The following is a 19725-nucleotide window of genomic DNA, read 5'->3' as shown; positions in this document are numbered from 1 at the left end:
TTTGTTGCCCTTCGCTGGACTCTCTCCAATTTATCCACATCCTTCTTGTAGTGTGGGGCCCAAAACTGGACACAGTACTCCAGATGAGGCCTCACCAGTGTCGAATAGAGGGGAACGATCACGTCCCTCGATCTGCTCGCTATGCCCCTACTTATACATCCCAAAATGCCATTGGCCTTCTTGGCAACAAGGGCACACTGCTGACTCATATCCAGCTTCTCGTCCACTGTCACCCCTAGGTCCTTTTCCGCAGAACTGCTGCCTAGCCATTCGGTCCCTAGTCTGTAGCGGTGCATTGGGTTCTTCCGTCCTAAGTGCAGGACCCTAACCTCTTTCTTACACCTACCAAGATGTATAAAAGGCAGTAACTCATTTTGTACCTTAACCCGCTTTCATTTTCAGGTCATTAAAGAGCTCCTGATGAAGCCACAAGGGCCTCTTTCTAGTCTTCCTATATTTCCTTCACATCAGGATAGCTTGCAGCTGCACCTTCAATACTTTCTCCATGAGAAACCGCCAGCTCTCCTGTATACCTTTATCCCTTACATCATCTTCCCATTACACCTTACCCACCAATTCTCTGAATTTGTTAAAGCTTACTTTTTTGAAATCCATTGTCCTTATTCTGCTGCTTTCACTCCTTCCTTTCCTTACAATAATTAAATCTATCACTTTATGATCACTTTCACACAACTTGCCTTCTACCTTCAGATTCACAACCAATTCTCCCTGTTGGTCAGAATCAAGTTTACAATGGCTGTCCGCCGGGTTATTTCCTTCACTTTCTGAAACAAACCATTTTGCCCAACACAGACCAAGAACTTACCGGAAATTTTGTGTTTTCCGATCTTGCAGGTGTCTGGGTAGTTCAAGTCCTGCATTAGTACCATGTCTTGTGTTTTGGATATTTCTGTTATTTGTTCTAGAAATGACTCATCCACCTTCTCTTCCTGATTTGGTGGTCTACCATAGACCCCCACCATGATGTAATCCCTAATTGTTAACTGAAGTATCATGTCTTTAGTTTCTTCAGACACAATGATGATTCTGATTTCATCTTAACAGGTCGGAGTAGCTATTTCACCTGGAGTGAGTTTTTTAAAGTTATACAACAAAAGGTACTATCCCACACTAAAAATTGAAAACCCCCAAATCCTGCATAAGATCCAGAAGAATGGACCCCTGTGTCTCTGTGGATTGCCAATGAAGTCCATGGGGATGCACACAGGTGCATGGGCTTCCACAAACAGATCCAGTTGCACGACTGGGGCCAAAATAGAAAGTTATTCTTTCTCCCAAGATTTAAGCTAACTTTTAATTAGCATGCCAAAAACAAAAAAGGAAAAAATATTCAATAGCAACATCTTTCACACTTAGTGAGAAAAGTTAACGGGTTTTGTCTCCGTCTTAATAAGGAATTGTTTCATTAAATTAAATTAGTTAATACAATTAATGGTTTAATTAAAATAATTTAGCTGAACAGCGTTAAAGCTTTCAAATTTTCAAAACTTGCTTCTGAGTTTTTCTAGCTTATTGTGGATTTCTGGATAAATTAAGAAACTTTGTAAATCCTATTTATGAATCAGATTAAAGTATATTTCAGGAAAAATGTATTAAATTCATGGGTTAAAAAAATCCCTTGATCTATTACTATTAAATTCCACAGAAAAGACTGCTAGTATTTAACGAACACTGTCAACTAGCTATTTAAGCATAAAATTTGAACTACTATAAAATTATTCTAATACAGACTCATTCTTGTTAAAATACGGTGGGGTTTTTTTAAACCAAATCCACCTATTCCCTTACCAAGAAAATATACTCTAAATTCAGTTTATATAAGACCTACAGTTTGGGCTCTATAGCGGAAGAACAACAGCTCTTCTAGCTGATTAATTAATGAACTGTGATCACAGCTAAGATGACTTAACTGATTGCATATCTGGCCAACTGTGCCACATCACCACATGGAGGGGGTGGGGAGGAGGTATTTCTTCAACCATCTGATTAGTTTGTGCTCTGAAATATTACAATTATAGTCCTTGCAAATGGTAGCCTAGCTAGAGTAACTATCGGGTCTAGTGTTATTCATGTACATTTCTAATCCTGTTTTAAATCTCAATGAACTATTTTCCTCAACTGACATCCTGCATAGGTGTTACCAAAGTCATTTATGTGTTGCTTAAAAGTATTTTTAAACTCTAATGAATGTTTGGGGGGAAAAAGAAATTTGACAGTGAAATATTCATATAACTTAAAAGGGTATTAAATAGAATGTAAAAAATTATATAATATTACAAAGAAATAGATTACTTTTTAAATAAGAAAACTTGTTTTTTATTTTATCAACTAGGTTTAGAAAAATCTCGAGGGTCTTCTATATCTGCTTATGCCTTCACAAAACATTACAATTAACGTTTTGCTACAGGAGAAACAATAGTGAAGTCCTATTATCAACAAAGTAATTGGTACAATAAGTTTTCCTTCTCAAAGACATCTAAATACTTGTAAGGCCTCCATTACCATAGAAATGAGCGTTTCTTAAGTATTTACAAATAAACAATCAATCAACAAACAACCTTCTTACTTCTCAGTCAGTAGGAGAAATAGCTCGCGTGTATTGTGACAAAGTTCCTCCTCTACCTTGGTGGGTCCTGCGCTTATTGGCAGATTTGCTCGTCTCAGAGGTTCATGGCAGCCCTCAGTTTGGCCACTTTCGTGGCTCAAATCTGCCGTTCACTCAGTTAGCCTCATCACTAGCCAGCATGGGGAAAGAAGAAGAACAATCCTCGCAGTCTCTGCTGATCCACCTAGTGGATCGGAGAAACAGGCCAGAGACCTTCCCTTCTGGTGAAACCCACAGTCCAGTTCAACTCCTCCGGTATCAAGTAGGGAGTTGGGGGGGATGAGGGGAACCCGGGACCGCCCTCTACTCCGGGTTCCAGCCGTCCACAGTGGCTCCTGTAACAGCTGCGTGACAGCTACAACTCCCTGGGCTACTTCCCCATGGCCTCCTCCCAACACCTTCTTTATTCTCACCACAGGACCTTCCTCCTGATGTCTGATAATGCTTGTACTTCTCAGTCTTCCAGTAGTACACCTTCTCACTCTCAGCCTCTGGCGCTTCTTGCTCCCAGCTCCTCGCACGCACGCCACAAACTCAAGTTAGCTCCTTTTTAAACCCAGGTGCCCTGATTAGCCTGCCTGTCTCAATTAATTCTGGCAGCTTCTTGATTGGCTGCAGGTGTTCTAATCAGCCTGTCTGCCTTAATTGTTTCCAGAAAGTTCCTGATTGTTCTGGAACCTTCCCTGTTACCTTAGCCAGTGAAAAGGGACCTACTTAACCTGGGGCTAATATATCTGCCTTCTATCACTCTCCTGTAGCCATCTGGCCTGACCCTGTCACAGTATATAGAGGTTATTGAGCAAAAGCTAAGTCAAAGAGAAAAGTTTTCAACTTCATTCTGTACACTGTGTGGTTAGTGTATTTCATTATATGTGAATCACAATTCAAAATGTTTATCTGAGACGGTCTACACAAGCACCTTACCCATCAAGAAGATTCATTGTTGTTGATGTGACTTCAGCAAACAGAACAATCTTGCCAAGCTTCTTTGTTTGCAGATTCTGTTGATATGTCTGCAGGCTGAAGTGTTCAGATGAGAAGCCTCCCACAGTGACAACTGGTATGAGAGATGGCATTATCTCAATTTCCGGCTTGTAAGACGAGACAAACTTAAGGGTCATTTTGCTGGATTTTATTAATCCTTCAACATCTATTTTTTTTCCAAGCCACTTCAGAAAAGCAATACGATTTTCCTGTGGAGAGGAAAATGAGAGAAATATGCACAACTGCACATTAATGCACACACACTTTCTTCTGAGAATATCTATATCAAAAGGGTCACTCCTACAGGAGTACAGAAAAACTAGCTTACATTTTCTAGGCTTTCCCTCCCTAGGATCAGCCTGATCTGCCTTGGTCTGGCGCCTGCTTGTCACTTCCTTGACCTGCAACCCAACCCCCTTTGCAGCTTCCTGGCCTCTGCTGATGACTCTGTGCAGACATTCTTTGCCTCACCCACTCAAGTATGGAACCAATCTAAAACACATGGATACTCCCACACTGAGTGGGCGATTTGGCACACTAACCACTTAGGCTTCTGTGCTACAGGTCATATGACCCAGAGTTATGACAGACTTTACTGAGAACGTTGCAACAACTTAGTAAAAAGCACTTCCATAATGGTGAACGATTCCTCAGTAGAAGGCTGGAAGAAGAGGTTGTGACTACTGATAAGTTTGGACCTAAATCTTGCTAAATCCAACCTGGGTAAGGCCTTATTTGAACTCGCCAGGGTAACTGGAGGGGGTAACTTTGAGCAGGGGATTGGACTAGACGACCTCCTGAGGTCTCTTCCAACCCTGATACTCTATGATTCTATGAACTAAGGAACTAGCTAAAACAGATTAACAAAGAAGCCAGCAAGACGTCATAAAAGCATTTGCCTAATTAAGAGAATTCTGTTCTCAGTGTACAGAAGGCACTGACCATTCTGCTCTGTTGTCACAGCTCATGATGCTGTTTATATAGATTTGTGAATTAAAATTTTTTCAAACAGGACACAAGTAGTATAAAGTATAAGCACACACTCATCCCAGAGCCTCCTATATGCTCAGCTCTCTTCCTTTTGTTACAGAGCTTTAGAAATGTGAAATAAATTATACTGAAGACAAAATTAAGGAGATGGGTGATTGGGACCACATGGGTCCTGTGAGATATCCTGAAACAGCAACTCCACATTAATAAAACTTTTTGGATTTATCTAATGCTACTGTAGAGGAATTTATATGAAATGTTTCCCCATCTCTTTAAAACACCTACTATTATTAAACAGCCAAAGAAAAGAAGATGCTGGGACTTTTCCAAATCTAGGCCAAGTACAAGGAGCAAAAAGTCAGTCACCTGCACACACAAAAACTGTCTTTTTGCTGTATTTTTCTCCACTCATTTTATTAAATATGAATCTAAACTGGACTAGATATCTATTAATCAGCTAGGAACAGAAGATAAAATGGAAGTAGCTATATCACAGGTAAACCAGTCGGCAACATACTGAAGCGAAGGCAGGAAAGGAAGTAAAAGCTAGTGATGAACTGATTAAAGAAAATGGTAACTTGTAAGCAATTTTCCAAGGGTTCAAATCCTCTATACATAACACATTTCTTGTGCACCAGGGAAAGGAGGAGCTACAGATCTGAAACTTGTGGACAAATGACTCCAAGACATTAAATAATGAGCATAATAACCCAATTTATACAAATGAGCAGATTCAAAACTAAGCCTACTTACTTGTTCAGTCCCAGCACACTCTCCTGTCATGCTATCCATCCTGAGACAGAAGAATTAACACTGAGAAAAATCACACGCTATTTACTAAAAAATATGCTTAAGTATTCATTTTTCTTGCTCTGATCTTTTCTAAATGGAAAGCGCTTGCAAAGTTAGCAAAGTTTAAAAGCACACAGATCTGTCGTAACTAGGTATGTATAGAGGTGACAGATATCAATCTCTAGGTACTTTTGCAGACCCCATTACTGCAGTATTTCAGTGGCCTCAGACATTTATTAAGTTATCTTCACAGCACCTTTCTGAGCTAAAACTGAACTCCGATTGGCCTGAGACCCAGTCCAGAGTCTTAACTGCAGGACAATTAATACATGTCTGGCTATGACACATGCTTACTTCCCACTAATTCTTCTCCCAAGGAATTAATCTAACATTCCAAATACCACCATCTATTTAAAAAAATAATAGTGGATCTGTTTCCACCCTCAAGCTATGGAATTTCTTCCCCAAAATTTACATCTGCTCAAATCTCAGGATGGACCATTCTTTCCTGTGCAAGCTACAGCTTTTTCTATATATTAAAGTCATGATTTTGAAGTCCATTATCTTGAAATCCTGTACTGCAAGAAAAATTTGAGTTTATTCTATGCAGTAAGGAAAATTTGTTTCCCCAATGGGACTCAGCACTAGCTTCTAGCCACAAAAGGTCCTGAGACAATAGGCTTTAAATAGTGACATGTTTAGGTCCAGAAATGCTATTTTGTCATTTTTAGATTTTTTGTAGCTCCTCTAAACTCTGCCCACTGAGCTTCAAGACAACGAAGGCACCTGACTTTACAGATGGAAGAATACAAAAACAGTTCCAATAATGTTTTTCAAACCCTCTCAAATGCTTAGCTTTTGCATATACACAAATAATGATGAAGAGGCATAAAAGTTTTTAGCAGTGCTTCTTCGGGCTGATCTTTGTGATGCACTTATGACTTCACTTAAAGTAATATGTAGTACTCCCAAACTCCTGCTGATAAAGTCTTTATATGCCATTACCATGTGTTACATGTAGTAACCTATTATCTGTTACTAATACTTAGCTTTAATTTCTTACAAACAGATGTAATTTTAGATCGCATTCTAGATATCTGTCAAGGCTGATTCCCCACTCTGGCACTTTGAGTGCAGAAGGTGGGGGCCTGCAAGGATGCTAAAAATTAATACTGGCCACTCCAGGCTTGTATTAAACTCCCAAGGTTAAAACTTTTGTATGACCTTGGATGGGAAGATGCTGCTACCACCTAAATGCAAAACCCCTTTGAAAACCCAGGAACGCACACTTGGGAATTCCTTCCTGTGGGGTACCCTCGAGCCCCTTCACCCCTGCCCCTCCATGAAAAACAAAGGAAATCAGCTGTTGCTACCAGCTAATTAAACAACATGGGCACAAACCTCTTAGGACACAAAAATCCAACCCTGTTCTTAAAAAAGGTAAATTTTATTAAAAACAAAAAGAAAGAAAATACATCTGGAAACTCAGGCTGCTGCTAGATTTAAAAAACCACTTATAAGGCTTAAGCATCAAAAATAGTTTTCTTGAGGTCCAGCTTAAAGGTTACCAGCTAAACAAAAGCACCTGGGGTTAGCACAGAGGAACCTACAAGCCACAAAGATAAACCTAACCTTGTCTTCCTAGACATTTCCTGATCTACTTACATATCTGAGATTTCAAATGAGTACTTTCTAGGTATGATACTGATGATTTTTCATACCTGGCCCCAAGCTTCTTACCGCATAGTTGCTTCCTGTCTGCTTCTCCCCGAGAACAGAGACAGACAGACAAAGGGGAAGTTTTTTCTCAATTTTAAAAAGTTCTAGCCTTCCCATTGGCTTTTGGTCAGGTGCCCACTCCTTTCCTTTTACCTATGCAGAGCAGGGAGACTTTTTAACCCTCTACAGGTAAAGAAAGTAGAAAACAGCTACTAAGAGGGATTTTATAGCTAACTGGCTGGCTGGATGTCCATAAAAGGGAACTACCCCCCACCCCTTCCATTTATCACAAAACCCAAGGAAAATATTCACCTTAATATAAGTATCAAAATCACAACTCAGAAAAAATATTTCCAACTCACACTGAGCAAGGGTGTATAGGGTTAGACCTTAAATTCTTAACATACTTACAGTATGATTACATTTCTAGCTAGCTACTCAAAGTGACTGATATTAGTTGCCATAAATCCCCGCACACTTTTCATAGCATCTCAATCTTTACAAAAAAGAATCCTTGAATTTACACAGCTGCAACAGCGTATTACTCCATGTACTCCACAGAATATGTATGTGACCCTCAAGAACCTCCTAATGCCGAGACAAGGAGGTGCATAGGGGTTACAGAAATCTCTTGAGTCTAGCATTTATATTCAAACTCATCAAAGAGTATCATGTGAGGTCTTCAATAAAAGCCTGTGTCACTCTGATCATCAATATCACGAAATGTATGTACAGATACTATGTAAGGAGTTATGCAAATATACTAAAAATATGTTCGTAAAGTCTGTGTTTAGGGACTGGGTCACCAGCAAAGGTGAAAAACAGGTTCTGTCAGGCAAGAAATGTTTATCTATCTGGCTGTTTAGATGTAAATTAAGTATTATACAGTTCACAGTGGGTCACCACTCACCAGTCTAAACCGAATACACATGAAATATTTTGTGTACTTCAAACAAAGAAACTAACAGGAAGAAAAGAAACCAGTGTGAGCGTGTGGGGAATCCTATCTTGCGGTGCACTTCAAAAGGTTTGCTCTACTATATTTGGGAGACAATGATGACATCCTATCACATTTCACCGAAAAAGTAAATGGACAGCTAGTTTACTGCATGAAAATGGGGTCTCAACCAGGCCAGAGGACTTTGGCTGAGATAAGTTTCTTTAGACAGAAGGTTAACCTGTTAGTTAAGTCGAGTCTGTAGAAAGCATCTTATGATTTTGTTATATATGTAACCATTTGTTTTGAGTACTCTTACCCACTATCACTTGAATCTCCATTCTTGTTTTCACTGTAAATATATCTAAATGCTTCAGTGTTAAGCAACGTGCAGATCCTGCACTGAATCTTACAAGCTGGTGTGTACTGTTCCTTTGGGAACAGCAAGCCTGGTAATGCTGTGAGTGTTCAGTGGATAAAGGGCTAGACACTATAGGAAATGGCTGGAAGGCTCAGGGGATTGGTTTATATCTATCCTTAGCGTTACAGGTGGAGCGAGGCCTGGAAAGTAGCACTTGTGCTCCCAGAGACTACTGGTTTCAGGGAGTTGATCCACATCAAGCAAAGACAAGACTACTTCATGCTAAGATTAGGTGGTGGTGAAGTGCCTCACAACCCTGGGTACCCCCAGGGAGCACCACACTGTCGCACACTTTCTACCTATTTGAAGAGAGTGTATTCAAGGTATTTTTTCATAATTTCTAGGTTATTTTTTAAAACCAGGCTCACTGTTTAAAACTACATGCAGCAATTCTAAAGCCACAACTGTTCTAATTTATCTTCTCATCCATGCACACAAACCTCTTAAATTATAGAACTGACTGTTCGTAACGTGCTGTTGCTTATTTTGTCACATATACAGAGCAAAATAGGATTGAAACGTTTGCTTTCAAAATATAAACACACAATCTTTTGGGAGTTTTGTAAAGAGAAGCAATAAGCTTTAGCAACTTTTTCGGCCTACTGACTACAGTCAAAAGGCAAACGTATCTCCAGAGATGTATACCATTCCGTAGCAGCCACTGCTGGCCATTTAAATGAAAGGTATTGGTTCTATTGTTGAAATATCTGAACTTACATTCCTCTGGGACCAGATCAGATGTGCTGTGTAAAGCATGAAATTGTGGGACAAGGTAAGATACTACTTAAAATTCCTTGCAAACACTTACATTGAACTGCAGTTCATGATGGAAAGGACTCCAAAACATGTACTTGCGGATCTACATGTTAAATGAGCACGTATGCAATAAACAGCAGTTGCATATATATATTTTCCAATTAACACATTTGGACACAAACAGCTACCACTACTTGCACATGCCATCATATCAAAATTCTATTTACCTCCTAATTTGGAAGCAGACACTTGGCAAACACCTTGTTAAATGCTCTATTAAACATATAGGTAGACGATATCTTTACACAGATGCCAATTCATCCGAAAGTTGGTAGAACATCTCCCAACAAGGTAGCAGATTAGGCAGACAGAATTTAAATTTAAGGCAATATTAAATTCTGCTCCTACACACACACACACACACAAAAAAAAAAATCACATTTGATATTTACATTCTCAAAAATAAAGTCTCCTTTCCCTCTTCTTGCTTAAAATAAAGTTGATAGGAGGGAAAAGATGGGAAGTTCAAAACAATTCCACTGTATAAACTTATGACAAGAATCCTAACCAGTTCTTCACAGTTCAGACTCTGAGCCAGCCAACTACAAGAATTAACCCCCCCCATCATAAATATTAATAAAATTAAAAATGTGTGTTGTTTTATAGGTTAATACTGTACAAAATAGTAATCAGAAGTATGAAGGTAATGATAAACCATTCAACAAATTTCAAACACCTGATTTTTCTGGATAACTAACGAATATCCTTTCAAAATGTTACCTTTTAAAATGTCAGTTTAAAGATGTAGTAACATAGATTGATGAAACAACCTAAAATGATAACACAGTGATAAAGAGACTCATAAATAATTGAATATTTGATAACAGTATATATTACTACATAAAAAAATTTTGGGGGAAGTAGTTAGGGTAACATAGCTGACACAAATCACGAAAGCTTAGAAATGGACAGTTGAGCCACCTAAGAGTACTCTCAACTTCTTCACTCATAAGCACACACCTTACCATTACGATTGTGTACAGACAGGTAGTTAAAGGGGGAGATGGAAGGCTGACATCCCTGGGGGAAAAAGGAGCAGAGTGAAGATTGCAGTGGTAATTGTGAGTGTGCGGGAGGAGGAATAAAAGGTGGTTTAACTTTTCATTTCCACACTTTTGAGACTTTGTGTCAGGTCTGCTGTATGTGCAGCAACTCTAATTTCTTCATAATGGAGTTTTCTGTGTATTAATTTCCTAGGTTTCTTTTCAATGCCTATAGGATGTTGGGACTGAACAAGGAGGAAAGGGAGACACACGAGAAGGACAGAAATGCAGCTGCATGTGAACCCTTTTCTGTTGTAGGATAAAATGATAGAAAATTATAGCTTCTGAGCAACAAAGTTTTATATGCACTTCATGTGAAAGTTTTATGTGGGCCCCATGAACCAATGAGACTTATGCACACAGCACATACAAACTTCAAGTTATAATGGCTTTAAAAGCTCCTAAAACTAAGATTTTTTTAAAGTACCTGTTGCAACCAGATATAGTTGGGAGCCACTCCTACCAAGTTGTTTGAAGCTATAGACAATTTTTAAAAACAATATCCATTGTCAAAGGAACGTAGGACTGTCAAGGCAAAATTTCAGCCAGAAATACATACATACGGCTACCTAATAAAAATTTATGAGGAGAAACCAAACAAAAAACTACACAGAAGATTCAAACGTCACAAAAATGAATAGAAATTTCACATCAACTGGCCACCTATATTTGGAAAAAAAACAGGAAGTTAGGTTTGTGTTCTAACATAGACTTCAAATATGGCATAAATTCCTAACTGTTGAACTACCAGATGCCTCAATAATATGCATATAATAAATCATGTTAGCTGCTGCTTCATGGTAAGCAAAGCCAGGTATCCACTTCATGAACTACCTATACCATATAGCTATGGTATGCCATAAGCCTTTCCAAAGGACCTAAGTGGCAAGTCAATGTCTTGATTTCACAACTAATGATTTCTGTTTCTTTTTCAGAGAGCATATCTGCTTCTAATTTGATATTTGCTTCACTGTATCTTTCAACATGGTCTCTCTCTCATGCTGAAATGCTCATTTCCCAGAAAACACAGGTATTGACCTTAGACTGAACAGATTTCTGAAACTGGTCTCTTATATCACATACGCATACTTGCCTCATTGTAAATAACTAGATTACCTGTGCTACAGTCAAAACAATACAGTTGCCAGGCAACTAGTTACGCATGAGTCAGAAAATCAATAAGATGAAATGTGATGCGTTTGTGGATAATTTATAAGCTTTATAAACACAGTTTATACATTATATAAAACAGAGGTTCCAGGGTGGATTTGATTTGATTTAAATCAAATTGATTTAAATCATGATTTAAATTACTAGTCAGGAAGACTCGATTTAATCGCGGGTTTCTACATAAAAATGCATTCTTGTTGGTTGTTATAACCTTAATACATATTCTTCACAACTCAGAGATAGATGTAGGTTTCATTTTTAGAAGGTACACACTATACATTTTTAAACAGTGATTTATTTTGAAAACTTTTCAGATTAGTTTTACAGCTATATCAGAAAATGAATGATTGTTTGGTTATTTCATTTACCAAAGGTAATTGAAGCAGATATTTATGAAGTCATTGGGAGGTGAACTATCATTAATATTTGGAGCTTTTTCTTGCCAGGCTGTGTTGGGAGGACATCACCACCAGACAGACATTTAAATTCTTTTATTTAACTAAAACAACAACATTATGTATTCTGTATTTTTTTTCTTCAACAGCAAACATAATATTTTAACAAAAGCATATGAATTTTTGAATTAAGTTAAACCTTCAAGATTTTTTAAATCAGGTTTGTTTTTGTTAAAATTGTTTTTAACTAAAATAGTTAAATGAAATATTTTTTTAAAAACAAATAAAAATTAAATCGACTATGTCAGCCAGGTCAACATGAGAAACTTAAAATATCGGCTTCTGCAGCTAACTCAGTCGTCTTCACCTTTATTTTCCTGTTTGTTCATAATCTGGAAAAGAAAAATAAGCTTTCCTGCTTTTTCAGGTCCCAAATGATTTCTCAATTTGGAATGAATTAGCCCAAAGGAAGAAAATATTCTTTCTACACCGGCAGAAGAATCATAGAATCATAGAAAATCAAGGTTGGAAGGGACCTCAGGAGGTCATCTAGTCCAACCCCCTGCTCAAAGCAGGGCCGATCCCCAATTAAATCATCCTAGCCAGGGCTTTGTCAAGCCTGACCTTAAAAACTTCTAAGGAAGGAGATTCCACCACCTCCCTAGGTAATGCATTCCAGTACTTCACCACCCTCCTAGTGAAAAAGTTTTTCCTAATATCCAACCTAGATCTCCCCCACTGCAACTTGAGACCATTACTCCTTGTTCTGTCATCTGCTACCACTGAGAACAATCTAGATCCATCCTCTTTTGATAGCTGCTTTCATCTACCTGAAAGGGGGTTCCAATCCCCCCCATTCTTCTCTTCCGTAGACTAAACATCCCCCGTTCCCTCAGCCTCTCCTCATAACTCATGTGTTCCAGTCCCCTAATCATTTTTGTTGCCCTCCGCTGGACGTTTTCCAGTTTTTCCACATCCTTCTTGAAGTGTGGGGCCCAAAACTGGACACAGTACTCCAGATGAGGCCTCACCAATGTCGAATAGAGGGGAACGATCACGTCCCTCGATCTGCTGGCAATGCCCCTACTTATACATCCCAAAATGCCATTGGCCTTCTTGGCAACAAGGGCATGCTGTTGGACTCATATCCAGCTTCTCGTCCACTGTAACTCCTAGGTCCTTTTCTGCAGAACTGCTGCCGAGCCATTCGGTCCCTAGTCTGTAGCGGTGCATGGGATTCTTCCGTCCTAAGTGCAGGACTCTGCACTTGTCCTTGTTGAACCTCATCAGATTTCTTTTGGCCCAACCCTCCAATTTGTCTAGGTCCCTCTGTATCTTATCCCTACCCTCCAGCATATCTACCTCTCCTCCCAGTTTAGTGTCATCTGCAAACTTGCTGAGGGTGCAATCCACACCATCCTCCAGATCATTTCTGAACATATTGAACAAAACCGGCCCCAGGACCGACCCTTGGGGCACTCCACTTGATACCGGCTGCCAACTAGACATGGAGCCATTGATCACTACCCGTTGAGCCCGACAATCTAGCCAGCTTCCTATCCACCTTATAGTCAATTCATCCAGCCCATACTTCTTTAACTTGCTGGCAAGAATACTGTGGGAGACTGTGTCAAAAGTTTTGCTAAAGTCAAGGAACAACACGTCCACTGCTTTCCCTTCATCCGCAGAGCCAGTTATCTCGTCATAGAAGGCAATTAGATTAGTCAGGCGTGACTTGCCCTTGGTGAATCCATGCTGACTGTTCCTAATCACTTTCCTCTCCTCTAAGTGCTTCAGAATTGATTCCTTGAGGACCTGCTCCATGATTTTTTCAGGGACTGAGGTGAGGCTGACTGGCCTGTAGTTCCCAGGATCCTCCTTCTTCCCTTTTTTAAAGATGGGCACTACATTAGCCTTTTTCCAGTCGTCCGGGACTTCCCCCAATCGCCAACTACTGCTGTTAAAGAAGCTGTTAAGAAGCTACTGCTGTTAAAAGTGAGAGTATCACTTCAACAGTCTCTGAGACATCTTTGAGCTATAATGTATCTTAATTAAAACTAACTTTAAATAATATGCTTTTTGAGAAAAAACCTTTCCAAAAAAATCCAATTTTTTTTTTAAATAATTGATTTTTATCCACCCTGAGAGGTTCTCACAACAAATTTTATTGTGGCCTCAGAGTGTGGCCACCAACTCTTGCAGGTGGCTGCTCTCACAATTTTTCCTACAATACCTAATTAACTTTAGGAAAAACAGATAAATTTGCACTTATACACATCCAAATTATTGCAATTTATTTATGTAGGTTCTTTTGCAGACTCAATGATAAAAAATAATGTACAGTTGTCTCTATTCTTTACTGGACCTAAACAGAATAGAAACACAAATAAAGTGCTTTGCACATTCTTGTCTTTTTTTGTTGTTGTTTCTTTTGCTTTTTTGGTTGCTTTTTTAAAAATAAAACTTGCTAGCTAATAAGTCTGCTGTAGCAAAAAGTAATATTTGTATGTGTGTTAATATCACTTTTAACAGCAGACTTACTGAGCCCTGGCAAGCCAGGAGACAAACTGTTGTATCAACCAGGCAAGGTACTAACAAGCTTCAACAGGACTTTATTTTCAAAGTGGAAACCTCTTTACCAAGCTGCTGCTGCACGCTCTGTAGCTTTCTCCCAGCCTCTCAACTCCTCCCCCCTCCTTCCTGTTTCCTGTCCTTTCAGACTCCCAACAGCCAGTGCTCCTAGTTCTAATAATTACAAGCAACACCGAAAGACCACACAAATTAAGTCCTGGATGGGGAGGAGAGGAGGGAGACAGTGGGGGCCAGGGACAACATGGGGGGTGGTAAGCCAAAGGTCAGCATCTGCAGCCAGAATCCAGGGCCAGAGCTTGAAGCCCCATGACCGGAGCCTGCTGCCTGCCACTCCAGGGCTGAAGCCCGAAGCCTTAGCCTCACCACACCCAGGAAGATGGGGAACTCACTAGCTGCCTCCTTCTAGGACGTTTGTGGCTCCAGAGGGGGGCAGGGCCTAATGTCTGCTGGTGACCCTGAAGGAGGAGCCATTGCTTTCTCCCTTCCCAACACCCAGTCACTGCCCAGGAAGTTGTGGCCGCAAGAAAAGCCCGGGGCGGCCACATGCGGCCACATTTGAGAAATGATGATATAAAATAACCCAGGCAAATATTTCTATTCTTATGGAACTTAGTGAGAAAAAACAGACTTACCCATTTCCTTAAATGTTTTAATTTTTAAACTAAACCTCACTGAAACAGTTATAATTCACCATGTAAAAAGTGCCAACTGTACTCTCCAGATACACATCTCCTCTTTAGTGCTCTAATACAGATGTCTACCTTGTATGTGACCCTCTAAATTCAACCTTAATCCCTATTTAAAGGCATTCCTACACCCAAAATCAGTTTTTTCAGTTCACATCAAAAGAGTTTCAACTGTAATGGGTACAACTCAGTAAGGCTACTTTTACACCCCATGTTTTGTAAAGTGGCTTACAATTTAACAGAAGTCAGTTAAGAACAAACAGGTGAAGGAAATCTAAACAAACACGTGCAAAATGGAACTAATAAACCCCCGCCAATCCATTTCGTGCCCACTGGTTTACAAAAAATGCTGGGAAGTTGGCACATTCAGGTCTTGAAAAAACCCTACTCAACATCTATTAGCCTGAGGTTAAGACTACTGGGCTGGGGTAAAGGGCACCTGTGTCACTATCCCCCCCCCCCAACCCACACCATCTGCAAGTCAAAGGAATAAAACAGCTGTATTACTGTATTTCATGTAACAGTATCAACTTCCTTTTAAAGCCCTTTTTAAAAATGTAATTTGCTGTGCTGCATTTTTGTAGCACTTTCACCCACACTTCCAGGTTCCCAATGATGATAGTAAATGTCAGTGTTGAACTACTTCACTGCTTATTAAAGTATGTTTTAAAAAAAGAAGCAGCATATTATGAAGATCTACACCAGCAACTCCCAAAAAGTGGGACACACCTGGACTATTGAGGGGGGAGAGTGGCATCACAGATGATGTGTTAATTAAAATGGGAAGATGTTTTACAAGACATGGTGAGGATGAAGGGTGTGAGACTGGTTTCTTTCTCCTGAAAGGGGAAAAGGGGAGACTCAGCTTTCAAAAAGCTGGAAAATGGTGAACTAGGAGAACCCTGTTGAAACTCTACAGCCCCTATATAAATTTATTTTTCCTCTTGTAATTCAATAGGTTTCCACTGGCTTGCAGGAATGATATGGGAGCCCTCCAAATGACTAGTTTAACACATTTAGGTTTGCATGGATATTAAGCAAAAATAGTGTTGTCTAGTGAATAAAGTGTGTGCCTTTATATTTGAGAAGTATTGATTGAGCATGCCATATATTGTGTAAGACTGTATATTTATTACAATTTTTAACTGCTTGTGAAGACTGCACAGGGAAAAAGTAGGAGTAGCTTAGAGGAGAGTATGAATGACCCATTTCTAGTGTAGCTATTTTTATAGACATCACACCTTCATATGGTTAAACTGTTTTTTTCCCCTACCTTGGCTATTTCCACATGTGAAGTATTTGGTTAAGGTATCACCTTTTTATATTTTTATTTTAGAAAAGGAGTAAGAATTCATCTAAATAGCCTTGATGGGAGGGAAAATTAATTAAAAGCTACAGGCTACAGGATTTGAGCTCAATACCTTTAAAATATAAAAAACATGCATGCACACACACATACTTTATCCACTACATTACACAGTGCTTTTGCTTAACAGCCACACAAATTTAAAGGTGTTAAATTAGCCACCCGAGGGCTCCTATATCATCCCCTGAATCCAACAGAAACAAACCAGCGTCCGATATGGCAGCAAGGGAGATTGGTGCCAGCCAAGAAAAAGCGATGGCAACTCTAGCCCAGAACACTGGCACCACAGGCAGCCGGCAGCAGAAAAAGTCCACTGCTGGCACACGAGGGCAAGGTTTTGGCAGCTGTCTTTGGCCAAGGAGATGCCTGATGCACTGATGCCACATAGGTTTTAATTTCCTGTAAAGAAGGTACATTTTTTGCCTAAACAGGATGACAGTGTATCATAAAACAACCTTAAAACCAGGTTCTTTAAAAACATGTTTCATACTGAGCCAGAATAGACAAGCCTAGATACTTTTTTTAATTTTAAAGCCAAAATGGCACTAAAAATCTTGCTATTAATATACAGGAAATGTAGAAGCTATACACAATTCTATCATCCTCATCCCTTTTCATAGAATATCAGAGTTGGAAGGGACCTCTAGAGGTCATCTAGTCCAACCCCCTGCCCAGAGCAGGACCAATCCCCAACTAAATCATCCCAGCCAGGGCTTTGTCAAGCCTGACCTTAAAAACTTCTAAGGAAGGAGATTCCACCATCTCCCTAGGTAACGCATTCCAGTGTTTCACTACCCTCCTAGTCAAAAAGTTTTTCCTAATATCCAACCTAAATCTCCCCCACTGCAACTTGAGACCATTACTCCTTGTTCTGTCATCTGCTATCACTGAGAATAGTCTAGATCCATCCTCTTTGGATCCATCTTTCAGGTAGTTAAAAGCAGCTATCAAATCCCCCCTCATTCTTCTCTTCTCTTCCGTAAACAATCCCAGTTCCCTCAGCCTCTCCTCATAATTCATGTGTTCCAGTCCCCTAATCATTTTTGTTGCCCTTCGCTGGACTCTCTCCAATTTCTCCACATCCTTCTTGTAGTGTGGGGCCCAAAACTGGACACAGTACTCCAGATGAGGCCTCACCAGTGTCGAATAGAGGGGAACGATCACATCCCTCGATCTGCTGGCAATGCCCCTACTTATACATCCCAAAATGCCATTGGCCTTCTTGGCAACAAGGGCACACTGTTGACTCATATCCAGCTTCTCGTCCACTGTCACCCCTAGGTCTTTCTCTGCAGAACTGCTGCCGAGCCATTCGGTCCCTAGTCTGTAGCGGTGCATTGGATTCTTCCGTCCTAAGTGCAGGACTCTGCACTTGTCCTTGTTGAACCTCATCAGATTTCTTTTGGCCCAATCCTCCAATTTGTCTAGGTCCCTCTATATCCTATCCCTACCCTCCAGCGTATCTACCACTCCTCCCAGTTTAGTGTCATCCGCAAACTTGCTGAGGGTGCAATCCACACCATCCTCCAGATCATTAATGAAAATACTGAACAAAACCAGCCCCAGGACCGACCCTTGGGGCACTCCGCTAGATACCGGCTGCCAACTAGACATGGAGCCATTGATCACTTTTGCATGTTAGTAAAGTAAATAACTATCCATGTCTATAATACCTTCCATTGAAGTATTGTAAAATACTTCATACACAATATAAATTTAGCCTCACAGCCACTGTTTCCATTTATCAAGTAGGCAAACTGCGCTAAAAAGTTACAAGCATTGCTATATCCCTGACCCTCACTTTATGAAAGAACAAGGGTCAGACACAGTAACAACTTCATGACGACAGCAGGTGGCACGCAGCAAGAAGCATCAGGACTGCTGATTAGTGAGGAAGGGAGAAGAAATAGAGGCGCTCTTCAGTTAGTCTGGAGGTAAAAAAAAGTTCTGAATCAAGCACCCTTAACTCTAAGGAATAGTAAAAGGAGAGAGGCTAGGCCACCTGTGACCTCCCCACTCCACAGAAATTTCTGTGGAATGGAGGAAGGAAAGTCACTCTTCCCATCTGTTTCTCTGCAGAACGGAGTACTGGCAAGTAAAGTGAGAGCAACCACCTTTTACTTGCCCAGTGAGAGACAGTAAGGCTGTTCCAAATCTCAATAGATCTCAAATCTCCTGGCTCCTGTTTGTGAGGCAAAGGCCTCTCTCTCTCTCTCTAATCAAATAATCAAGCATTAAAAGATAACTGCTGGACTGATTTTAATGCTGCCATCCTTCCTCCTATTGTATGAAGTTTAAGGTGTGGGGGAAGGTCCCCCACTGTACCTGATGTTAGGAGCCCCAATCCCTCTTTCCCCAATTTCCTTTGGGGATATTTGCCCCCGAACCCTCTTCCAACTTCTGTTTACCCATGAACCATACCCTTTCTGTAATGAGTTCCTGCACAAGACACCTGCCGCATCTGTTACCTATTAAGATGTAACATTTCTGACCTAACTCCTTTCTCTGTCTCTACCAGGTCCCCAAACAACTGGGGAGAAGGCAAAAACAAAAAAACAAAAACCCCACCCAACCTGGCAGAGTGGGAAAAATTCCTTCCCTGCTCCACAGGAACAAGGCAACTAGGACAATGCTCACTGCTGATCATCAAAACCCAGTCCTACTCTGATCCCATGGGTGGGCAGATGGGTGATGCCAACCCAAGGTAGAAAGAGAATTCTTACCGAGGCATATGGGATATAAATACTCCCCACCCGTGGGTACATGTGCTAGGATGACACCCCCACCCCTGCATCTGGTTCGGCCTCTTTCCTTTATTCCCCCCGCTCCCTGGCTTTGTTCAGGTCAGTACCCTTTTCCCCTTTCTCACAATTCCTTTAAGTGCAGCTCCTTAATGTATACAAGAAAGAGGTTATTATCCTACCTCTTCCTTTCCAGTGTACTAAGGATAAATACCTACCATTTGAAAAAAGGCCAAACATGAAGAATTTATTATTAAGAGGCACAAAAATTAATGAATTCATGGCATATTAAGCTGAAAAGGTTCTTTGTTATTGTTTAGACAGAGAAATATAAGTAATAGAAATCAAGGTCCTTGTAAGGGCTAATTTTTTAAGTTGGAGAAATACACTGGTTTTATAATGTCTGGAACACTGAGTTTTCTAAACAGAAAATATGACAGTCATTAA

General features: G+C 40.1%; 1 protein-coding gene across 10 annotated transcripts in view; it reads right to left on the bottom strand.

Annotated features, from left to right (window-relative positions):
- HLCS (holocarboxylase synthetase) overlaps positions 1-19725 on the bottom strand; it is a 211741-nt gene that overhangs the window by 137964 nt on the left and 54052 nt on the right. For all 10 annotated transcript variants that reach the window (XR_005226123.2, XM_043538250.1, XM_043538249.1 and 7 more), the window contains one exon: positions 3551-3819. Coding sequence is in view for 9 of the 10 variants with exons in the window: in XM_043538250.1 (XP_043394185.1) it covers positions 3551-3819 (269 nt within the window). In the remaining variant the exon portion in view is untranslated. The remainder of the gene's footprint in view (positions 1-3550; positions 3820-19725) is intronic.

The sequence above is a fragment of the Chelonia mydas genome, chromosome 1 (assembly GCF_015237465.2).
Source record: "Chelonia mydas isolate rCheMyd1 chromosome 1, rCheMyd1.pri.v2, whole genome shotgun sequence".
NCBI classification, from domain to species: domain Eukaryota; kingdom Metazoa; phylum Chordata; order Testudines; family Cheloniidae; genus Chelonia; species Chelonia mydas.
The sequence above is the reverse complement of the archived record's forward strand: the minus strand, read 5'-3'. Positions and strand labels throughout refer to the sequence as shown.